At 45.6% G+C, this 11,775-nt stretch overlaps 1 protein-coding gene across 1 annotated transcript; it reads right to left on the reverse strand.

The window, feature by feature from the left end:
• Window positions 1-479: 479 nt before the first annotated feature.
• On the reverse strand, window positions 480-1,940 carry LOC146209453 (neprilysin-1-like). Its single transcript, XM_084580366.1, has one exon. The coding sequence runs from the start codon at window positions 1,938-1,940 to the stop codon at window positions 480-482; it is 1,461 nt and encodes a 486-aa protein (XP_084436492.1).
• Window positions 1,941-11,775: the final 9,835 nt, after the last annotated feature.

An 11,775-nucleotide genomic window follows, 5' to 3' on the forward strand; every position in this document is an offset into this window, starting at 1 on the left:
TCAAAAGGCTTCGCATTTGGCCTTGGTTGTTACAACTGAATCGAGTATATTAAAAACAATTTTTCTAGAACTTCCACGGAGCTTGACCAAAATAAGATCGGACAGCCAAATGTGGAAGCCTCCTCCGTTTACTGGTTTAAGCAGGAATCATTGCGAATTTCTAAGTTGTGTTTTTCTGGGAGTAATTCAAAGCTGTTTTTGACGCTATTTTACACAAGAGCGCGAAGCCTTACTAAAACAGTGCCAATAACTATAAGAATTAAATCACCACACTCACTAAATGGGCACTAAAAAACGATATCTGTAATCCTCAAAGTCCTCACTGAATGTTTGAAGAGTACAAGCAGACAAAATGCAATAAACGAAAGACTGTGCACGAATAAAGCCCTGTCAATGTTTTTGGTATGCAAACAAAAAAAGAACAGTACACAGGAAAGTAGCCAAGCTTCAATCATTGACACAAAAACAAAATATGTCTGTCAAAAAAAGGTGCACTTATTTCTGGGGTTCATCCTGGACCATTCGGGGCATCTGAATGCTTTTGCAAAAGCCGAAGAGTGTCGCACGATTTTCTTGCAGTCAGCAGCAAACGGATTCATGAAGTCTTGCCGGGTGCACGTCATATAGCAAATCGTCAAGAAAAAAACTTTCTCTTCCGTCAGGTCGGCACTTATCTGCGTTGTGTTACCGGCTTCGTTGGCGGCGTCGAGGAAAGCAGAGTAGGCGACCTGCAGCGCTGGTATCTCAGGAAACACACTCTCTTTGTCCCTTAACTTGGTGCTGTTGAAGCATTTGATCTTTTCGTGGAAGACAGCCTGTGAGTTGGCGCTGAGGAAAGATTCAACTAATCTCCCGTCCGGATGCCACTGGGTGCCCACTTGATCCATCGCCTTGACCAGTTCTAAGGCGAGGTGGAAGCCGAATCCTCCGTAGAACATGGCCAGAGTGCCTTTGCTATAGAACAGTTGGCGGCCTACGGCAGCGATGGCGACACCGATGGTGTTGTCAAAATAGTCGTACTCGAAATAAGGCAATGCGTAGTTTTCTGGCATTTCAAGCATTGTGTCGTATTCCGCCGTTCTGCTTATCGTTTGTATACTCTGGCGAGAGTGTATGAAGTATGCGCCAAATGAGTCTTCTTCCTCTGGAAACGATCGAAATAATTCTTCGAGGTCAGTTTCATTCAGGAATGCGGCAGGAGGCCACAGCCGCATACTAGCAGAGCGAAGTTTATCGATGGCCAAATCTATGCTCTTTGTGTCTAACCAAGTCGAGTCGTTAACCAAGCGTAGAGCCGTCGACACGAGGCGACTGAAGCCGGCGTCGACCATTTCCTTGTCTGTCTGCGTTAGATGCCACATGTAGTGCGCTGTTATGAGGAGCATCTTATAGGGCACCTCAATATGATATCCGCAGAAGGCAGGTCGTAACCTACTGGCTGTTCTGTGATCACCGAAACGCGCCATCAGGAGAGTGCTGTCAGACACTGGTCCGTAGTGTTGAGCGAATCGCCATCCCAGAAAATCCAGTATTTCATTCTTGGTGTATTTCGCGAACAGGTTGCCCACTGTCTGGAGGAAGAGTACATTGGTCGTAGTAAAAACGTCCTCCTGAATAAGCATGGGGTTTAGGGTGGTTACGTGCTGCAGCTCTTTGAGACACCGCGAGGAATTTATGCCACTCGTGTACACTTCAAGCTCGCCTATGGGGAACATGGCCGCTTCTTTAGGCGATGCCTGCAGCGCCTCGTGTAATGTCTCTAGAATGTTGCCCTCGATGTAGGCTGCCATAAGCGTCCGTTCTTTCTTTGCTCTTGTAGGGTCGCCAAAAAGCGCCTTGTAAAAGTCCATCCAGTACTTGAAGTAGGTGTCTTTTCCGTTCCTTATAACAGAGTGGTGTATAAGGCGGTAGCGGGTGATGAGGCGAGCCGGCGTTAGCATAATGTTTTGCCTGCCTTGATACGCACCCTTTCCAAGAGAGAAGACTCGCAGCTCAAACCAAAAAGCTGCCTGCCGTTTGTAAGCAAGACTGAGAAGAACCCTGAGTGCGTCAATGTCTTTTTTTTGGCGGATTCGGCCACAGTAGGCTGATGTTGTTAAGAAACTGCCGGAAACTCGTCAAGTCGCTACCGTACGTTGACGAATTACCCATGCATGTCTCATACATAGCTAATACCTTATTGAAAACTGGAAAAGACGTGGACCCTTTGACAATATATTTCTTCATGTGGAGGAGCCAAGAATACACCATATCGTCCATGACGGATTTATCAAAATCCCTAATGTTCTTCCTTTCTCTTGGAGGTACTCACTTGAAGCAGACGTGGGCACTGAAGTCATGGCAGGGGTCGACCTCCAAGCCTCGAGTCTCTTCGAGAAGGCTTTCGTGTGAGAGGCAGTCATCTGTGACGCATAACCCTTTCTTTAGTTCTAGTGTGGTAGGGCGAGCAAAGAACAAGATCGCGACGAGGACAAACAGCATGGTCGCTAAAGCCACGAAGGGCATGAAGAACTCATTCTTTAGCAAGAAGCATGCGTCACCGTTGAAGGTCTCTCGAGGACTCCTCACCTGATGGCGAAAAGAAATACATGAAAGCATTTTACGAATTGTAGCTTGTAAATGATAAAACATCATTACGCTACATATTTACAGTTAAGATTTAGTCACAAAATAAAACACTTGACGGTTTAACGGCTCTGCGGGCGCCTTTTGCACCTTTACTGGTATTTGTGCAATTCCTCGAGAGGCCGCATAGATAAAAAAGCTTTCTACTGCATGAGGGTAGAATTCCTGTCCGTCAGCTGCACCGTAACTTCGCTTTGTACTCTAGGAGCATTTGTTAGGAGTCGTTTTTGTGTTACTGGGGCAAAGTTAGGCATTCTTTGAGGCGCCTCCTGAAGCTTCCTTTCTCGTAAATGTACATACGTACTAAAGGTCACGCCATGTCCTTTACAACGGCATACGTAGAAAACTCCAGTTCGAAGGATCGTCTTCCCTGTGCGGTCCTTGGACCTGTATGGACATCGAATGTCCTTCTGAACCTTTTAGAAAATTTAATCCATCACAAGAGCACAGGGCGATGAGGTCATACATACTGTTTTGTAAGCTAGGTGTTGTTTCAATTTATGTGTGATGTATTTTTGTTTTGTTTGTGTGTTATCAGAGACGTTCTAAGGTTGACTATTGGTTTTCATCGTGTTCTGTATTTGTCATTTTTCCGAATTCCCACTCCTGTTACAGCCTCTCATGATGGCTGACAGTAATCATAAATAAAATCGTTATAAAAGCAACTTTCGCTGATGTCATTGTGGGACATTATTCCATAAAGTCATAATTTTATAAGGAAAAGTGTCCATTTTGTATTTCATCTCGCCTAATATATACATGACGGTAGCATCATACAGGCGTAGCTGTAGAGGCCAGTCGCAGAAATTCCAGGATAGCAGTTTTTGGCCGCCGAGGATAGCCATCACCAATCAGCGCACGCATCGGCAATCCGGTGCTTCAGTCATGCAGGCAATGCTGAAATCGGATATCCAAATATGCCAATGCTATACTATTGATCGAAGTCCTCAGCTTTGTCACCCAACAAAAGTGACCTAGCGTGAGTAAAATTAACCCGAAATGATTAATGAACCTGTATAAATATTACAGCAGTGTAGGAGTGAGAACTCGACGTAGTAGCCGCTCAAGCAGTAAACAACTTATATGAATGATCACTGGGCACAACAAATGTTACGCTAGTAGCATTCCTCTAAATAATAATGAAATGGCAAAATACCTCGCTTTCACTGCTCAAACTGTTTCGGCAGCCCCTCTATAGAAGTCGTTCAACGATAAAAAGCGGACCGAAAGCTGTCCTGCATTGATTGGTTGACCACACTCGGGACAAGTGATGCGACACCGCCTCTCTGAACCAGGTAAGAATTACACATTAATTGTAATTAGACTTGAAGTCCTCGGTCGACCAGATCAGGCGTGTAAATTCCGGTCATTTGTGATCGACTGGCTTGACTACTGGTGAAAAGCGTTTTTCTTTCAGTTAGAAGCTTTGCGAAAGCAAAAATTTGGATGCTAAAGCTCAGAGATGCTGATGTGCGCTACCCGTCTCGTTCAGCGGATGCGACCGCACATATCAGCATGGTGGTTATTTTCAATTTAGCCGACAGATGGCGCTACCTACACAAAAGAACAGCACTTATATAAAACGGTGTATAGCATCCTTGAGTGACTCCAGTTATAGTTCGTCATGTCGGAATTCCTTGCGCTTATGATCCGCTTTTAACCTCTCTTCACTTCAACTTTGCCTGTGGGGTTACATGCGCTATGATATTTTGGGATATTTTATGTGGTGAGATCGCATGTTGGTATTTCTTTTTCCTATAGCCATTTTCTGCAGCTTCGTAACAATAGCTTTAAGGTTATTGTTGATTGCTCGAACAATAATCCATATTTTTCAACGTATTGTGCACTGCCTTTGTATTCCATCTACCCGCTTACTAGTCAATATGTGATCCCGCCGTGCTAGTTTATTTCATTCCCTGTCGATGTCTAGGCTGATTCGCGAGTTTACAATCGAGTACGGCACTGAAACACCCCCATTTTAGGACTGACACATGGTGCAGAATGTTGAGTTGAAGGCGACCGATGAAGTTTATGAAGCCTAATTCATTTTAGCCTCGCCCCTGCGACTTTCCACTTGCAATTGCGGTTACTGATAATTACCTCTACACGTACCTATTGGTTGCGGAGCTTGTAATCAGTGAACTGAGCCAATTGGGCGTACTCGCCAGGTAACATATTATGCTGAATAAAATATTATTGACGTTAGAGACAGGAACAAGCAACAATTTTTTTCTTTTTTTTTTCTTACTGCGGACGAAGGAGTTGCAATGTGCCATTTTTGTGAACAGAACATTGCGCTGGGATCCCGTTTTTTATGATGCGATTTTTAATGCAGCTGATTTAATGAGTACATATCTCTGTTATTGAGCAACATAAGTTTAAAGTGCAGTTTGACAAGCGTTATGGCTCCTGATTGTTTCTTTTCTATTAGGTGCACTGAGAGAAAATTTCCCCGTGAAGATGGGATTCTTGTACGAACTCATCGCGAGAGGAGTACGCAATGAGTAAGGTCAAAAGTGGGCATGCCCCCGTTAATTTTTTTTCTTTTATGGTTATCTGTACCGTTTTCGTACAGAGTGCATTTGTCGAAATTTCAAGGACGCCCATCGTCGGATGGCACAAAAGCTGTCAGCCTATAAAACAAATGCAACGTCGATGATGAGTCAAACGACGTAAAAAATAGGTATCAATCGATTGAAAGACCCGGAGCAAGGATTTCACAAAGATGCATAAATTGTATCTGTGCTGTTGACTTATATAGTATTCTTTTGTTGAGTACAGTCTAAGTCGTAGGTATAATTTCAGCAGGTAGTAGAGCTCGATGGTTATGGGCGTACGTGTTATGGGCGTAGGTGTGTTCATACGCTATTTTCAGCATTAGATTTTGAAGGTTAGTAGCATGTCAACTAACATAAATTTCACATTGAGTGACCCATTTTCCGTCAATATTTACTTTTCATTTTGTCCACACAGTGTTAGAAATCATTGACATGCGTGGACAAGCGTTCGAAAGTTATCCGTGGGAATTATTTCGGGAACGTGGAACGTTTACAATGGAACTCAAGCGAGTAAACAATCACGTGTCCATTTTTAAGGTGAAAGGCTTTCAGGCTCATGGAATGAAATCCGTACGCGAAAGTTGTGTGCGAGATCTGTATTCGTGATCTGGCATATTTAGCGAGATTCTTAGAGATGTGTTCTCCTTGTTAGCATTCCAGGCATCTGCAATCCCACACATGAACATGCGCCAAGGAATGCCACGCGACCGGAGTGATGGCGTATCATCCAAACACAATCTTTCTAGAGAAAGTGTCACAGAGCCAGTAGCAGGCCCGTGCATTTTCTTTTTCCTTTTCCGTATAGTCGCAACAACAGAACTGGCATCGGGAACTAGAGGTGACGTCTCGTGACCCTACGGGGTTAGGACTGGTAGGTCACTGCCGCTTGCGGAGGGGGCTACCAGATGTTTATCAGTTGTAGTTAGTCATTGAGCCCGTTTCGCTTCGGTGGTGGACGACGGCTGCTTCTACGCACGTCTTTCTCCCTCTTCTTTCTGTATCTTTCTTCTCTATTTTCTCTTCTGTCCGAGCGAGGTAGCGGAGGTGGCTCAGCTACAGAGCCAGTAGCAGGCCTTTGCATTTGTTTTCTTTCTTCCTACAGTAGCAACAACAGCACTGACATCTCACAGCAGACGGAGGCTTCTTTGCTTCGCCTCCATGAAATCCTTAACTGATTGCACAATCACATGTATACTCGCAGTCTCTTCCTACACACGATTCTGAAATTCCGAAGCCACTTATCCACACAACACATCATGCTTCAAATTTCCGAAGAAATTCTACATCCGCAGCATCGAAACCGCTCGAGAGCCTTAATGGCTCTGGACCACACCAAAATATTTGATAATATACAACATGACTGAATCCTTGACGTCCTCTTCAGCTTAGGGGTAGGAGAACGCATCCGCTCATATATTGCAGCCTTTCTACTCGACCTCACCCCGAAACTGAAACTCGGCCCTATAGAATCACCCACTTTCTCTCTAGGCAGTCGCGGAACACTTCAGGGATCAGTCCTCTATCCCCTACTATTTATTATCACCCTCATGGCTGACAAACTAACACAAATCGCAAACCTTTCCCACACCCTCTATGCGGACGACATTACCCCGTGGATAACTACAGGAAATGTAGGAAACATAGAGGACACTCTTCAAGCAGGAGCAGACGTAGTGGGAACGCACGCAACCTCCATCGGCCTCGCGTGCTTCCCCACCAAATGCGAAATCCTGTTGCTCCACCCAAACCCCCGCCTTACCAAGCAAAAGCATGTCATCATATGCATCACCATAGATGGGCTCCAAGTACCCGAGACCAGCAAACTTGTTGTTCTGGGAATGTTCCTGCAAACTATGCACTCAACACATAAAGAATCCTGAAATTGACTATCACCACCCATAAAACTATCAGACTCATCCAACGAATAGCGAACAAGCACAGAGGCATGCGAGAGCACGATCTCCGGCGCCTTGTACAGGCATTCATCAGCCGGATGGTCTATTCACTCCCGTATCTCTATCTTACAAAGGCAGAAACAGAGGAAGTGGACGCACTCATTCGTCAGGCCTACAAAAGAGCACTTCACTTCTCAAAACATAGTCCTACCACTCGCCTTCTAAACATAGGAGTACACAACACAATCCAAGAACTAGTTGAAGCCCATCGTACTGCAGAGATCAACAAACTTTCCTCCAAAGAAACGGGCAAGTTCATCCCCGCCGCGCTAAAACTCCAACCAATTGATCCACCTAATGAAAACAGCCACTTAGTTCTCCAACATATCCGGGACAAACTTACCGTACAACCTCTGCCTAAAAATATGTACCCTGCTCACCACTAGGCACGACCAGAAGCTCGAGCCAAGGCGCTAATCAAAGCTCATGCGACTGACACCGAAGCGGGCCAGGTAGACGCGACAGAATACAAATACCGCACGGCATATGTCATCAGTGTGATTTCTTATACCTTCGGCAGAAGCAGTCGACAGAAGCCGAAGAGGCAGCCATAGCGCTAGCCATCACTTCCATTGCCACACTCATTTTCAGCGATTCTAAACCAGGTATTCAAAATTTCGCAAAAGGGAAAACACACCCAGTCGCCCATCAAATCTTAACCTCGGGCTCCACAGCTCCCCGACCCAATCACAACGTCTGGGTACCAGGTCATGCAGGTAACCCCGGTAACGAGGCTGCCCACTCAACTGCTCGAGCGCACGACAACCGAGCGGGGCATACCGAAGACTGGGGAAGCACGTGGGACAGACTTCTCACCTATCATGACATAACACTTCATTACCGAGAACGAGATGTCGACTACATCTCCCACCCACACCTCTCTCTCTCAAAACCCCATCAAATAATCTGGCGACAGCTACAAACCAAAATCTTTCCCTCTCCAGCTTGGTCGGCCTTGTCACACCCGGGCTGGTACGACCCCACATGCTCTCTTTGCGGCGCACCTAGAGCCACCTTCAGTCACATAATGTGTTTATGCGAAAATTTCAAGCCACCGCCCCATCGTGGCCTCACGGACCAAGAGGGTTGGGAGATCGCGGTCTCTAGCTCGGACCCAGCAGAGCAAAAGATGCTGGTTGACTGAAGCGGTCGCTGCCAGGCACGGCCTGACAGACACCAGCCTGGATCAGGAACCACTTCAACCCTTGTAATGTAGCCTGGTTCCCACAATAAATGTTTTAACACCACACCTGAATGGCGCGTAAGGAAAGGGAGGAAATTGAGTGTGAAAGTGAAAAGAGTGTAAGAGGAGCCGTAATTGAGGGCTACGTAGTAATTTGGACCTTCTGCGGATATTTAACGTTCGCTTGCATCGCACATCACACAGATACGTTTTCGCGGAAACAAGCATACTCTGCACTGGAGAAATGCGTAAGCGAGCGTGTCGTCCGCGAGATGTCTCAGCGGGATTCCTCGTGTGACCGATACTGCACCTTTCCTTTCTTCTAAACCAATTACAGAATGTCGGTGAAATTTTACAGTTTCAATTGGATGACGGCTGTGCTCGACAAGGGGTGCTCGATGTACCGAGCTCAGCAGCAACGCTCAGACTTTAGCATTTCTCCACTGCAGGTTCTGCGGGGGTCTCCAAATTTATCAGACTGTTGTTCGTTGATTACCTCTCTCTGCACACTTTGCAACCATTCCCACAAACTTGTGCACGCAAATAACGCCTTTTCCCCGCTCGTTCACTTTCTGACTTTTCAAATTTTAAGCCATCGGAAGTTAGGCCTACATCACCAGAAATAGAGTACCTCGTGACACCACTTCGACATCGCCATCACCAGTCCTCGCTATTTCCATGTCTGATTACTTAATTGCCTCTAATTACCGAATCAACCCACATGCACCAAATGATTTTCTCCGTGAGATTTTATCTTCTAATGCAATCATTCTTTTTGTCATAACTCGATTCGCTAGAACATACTCGCATGGACGAACTCGTTATGACATGAACCAGCCGACATGCCCACTTGATGCTTGTGTATTAGTAACCACTATGGCACCTCATGACACTTCCTACACATCCTTCTTACATGCGCCACCTTTCCTCCTCCCCCATCACCGAATGTTACAGAGTCTTACTGGGAGTCTCTCATGAAGAGCACCTCAACTCAAGACAAACTGAACATCGTTTCCAGTGCTATCAAGAGGATTGCACTTCAAGGACTTTTTTTTGCCTTATAAGGGTGCCTCCCATGTATTGAGTGCCATGATAGGAGCGTCGCCCTCACGTTTTGTTCCAATGGCAATAAAATGTTCCTACCTCCCCACCTCATCATCTTCCTCTGTTCCCTTACGGCGCGGTATAGGTGTCCTCGGAGATGTGTGACAAATATGCGCCTTTTTTCCTGTAAAATATGGAGTATAAAAAAAGCAGCAGCAAGCCCGCGGCAGTGCGCTCTGGGAATATTCAGTCTTCCAAGCCTCTCTCGGGGCCGCCCTGGGAAAGCGTCTCGTTTTTCACCGAGCCCGCGATCAAATCATCGTTTCTCCTCGTGTACGGCCGCCGCTACCGATCAACTCTGCGAGTTCTACGCCTGATCTAACAAGAAAGCCATGAGAATTCCTTTTTGGCATATATTGTAGGTTAATTGAAAATTGTTTTCGCGTCTGTTTTAACTTGATCTGACTTAGTATTTTTACGATGTGGTTTCTGTGTAACTCTTTTCCATAGTTTTCATATATGGAATACTTGCTTCGTTATGTTTATAGTTCTTGTCCCTACTTTTTATATATTGAATACTTGGTTCGCTATCTTTATAGTCTTTTTTTATCGCAGTGTTTTCTTCATCGTGTTTTTTTCTTCTTGTCATTAACTGAGTCGTTTTCATCACTATCGGGTCGTGGCGTTTTTTTGTTCGATTATTATGCAGTGTGATTCGGACTTCTAGTTATAAATATTCCATTGTTTGTAAAAGAATAAAGATGACTTTTTGGACATGATAAATGACACACTTACACACGTACATCGCTGGTTGACCGGCCTAACGTTTAAAAACGGTGTTCTCAAACCTCACATGTGGTCGACGGGTAACCGTAAAGGGAATCCCGAGCCTGTTTTGACCGTAAAAGCGGGAGTTTGTGTCATAGGCCTAGCTTCCGGTGGCGGGAAATATGTTTGAACGTGAACGAGTGGGAAAGGTCATCAATTGCGTGCACAAATGGGTGGGAATAATTAGAAAGTGTATCAAGAGAGGTAATCAAACCATTTCAGTCTAAAAATTTTGTGCACAGCATGTTGCTCCGCCGCTGTAGTGCAATAGTTTAGATGCCCGACTACTTTGCCGGAGCACCCAGGGTTGATCCCTACTGCAGTGGTTAAGATGGCCGACGGCCGGCGCGACGCTTCGATGGCATCTAAACGAAGATGTGTCCGTGTGCTGTACGAAGTCTGTGCACGCTAAAGAGCCCAAGGTGGTCTAACTTCCTGCACTCTTCTACTACAGCGCCTCTCATAGGCTGGATTGCTTTAGTATGTTAAACCCTATAAACCTACCAAACAAATTATTTAAATCATGAATTATCCACTGATCAATTACACACTATATTTGTTCTTGGGATGGAAATGGAGGTGGTTGCGATAGTAGAAAGTGGGAAAAAAATGCACGGGCCTGATACTGGCACTGAAGCTTAACCACCTCCGCTACGTCCTGCGGAGATAGGAGAAAATAGAGAAGCAACAAAAAAGAGGAGGAGAGAGAGAAAGACGCGTGTTGCAACAGCCCTCATACGCCACTTGAACGGTGACGGGTTCAATGACAGCTTAAAAAAGGTACAACCGCCGGTGGTAGGCGGGCCCCTGCCACAAACGATGGGGCAAAACCATTACCGGCCCCGCAGGGGCGCCTGATATATATTTCACGGGGGGGGGGGGGGGGGGGGGGGGGGGAGGAGGAGAATAAGGCCCAGTATCTGTTTCACTGTTCGGTGGAAGTCACGCAATATTTGAATAGAAAGGGGGAAAATCGTAGTATCTCAGACTCTTCCATGTGGACGCCTGGACCCCGCCGCTAGCGAAGACAAAGATTTTGAGATCAAAGTTGAGGTCATAGCGAAAGAAACCGAGGGTAAATCCGGAGCTGAACTCCGAATAGCGAAGTTTACGATGTGATAAAGAAGAGGATTGGGAAGTGTATAATGATCTTTTTGCCCTAAATAATGTAGTACCCTTGTGCTTTTTGCCATGTGAGCAGGAACCCGCGTGACTAAAATATATCAATGATTGTTTTTTTCTTTCTTATTTGATGTTCAAGCGGGGCAGTTAAGTGTCGGTTTCTTTACATGCACTTCAAATCTTCATATCCGCGGATGATAGTGGGATGATGTGACAATATCTGAATAAGTGAAAACCTAACTTAGAAGGCCGCTTCGTAAGCTGTATCTTGCATATGTGGCATACGACGCCTCAAATATAGAATGCACGTCGACATGAAATGTCAAAATAAGCAACTCACGATGTCCTTCAAGTCGAAGTTTCTTAGATCTCCCATAGTGGGGCTCATCACGATGCTCTTCATTGGTTTCACCACGCTGCCCCTGGTATCAGCGCCAGACTCGGGTGGAGGCGCAATGTT

The sequence above is a fragment of the Amblyomma maculatum genome, chromosome 1 (genome assembly GCF_055883805.1).
Source record: "Amblyomma maculatum isolate TAMU_Amacu chromosome 1, ASM5588380v1, whole genome shotgun sequence".
In the NCBI taxonomy this organism is placed as follows: Eukaryota; Metazoa; Arthropoda; class Arachnida; order Ixodida; family Ixodidae; genus Amblyomma; species Amblyomma maculatum.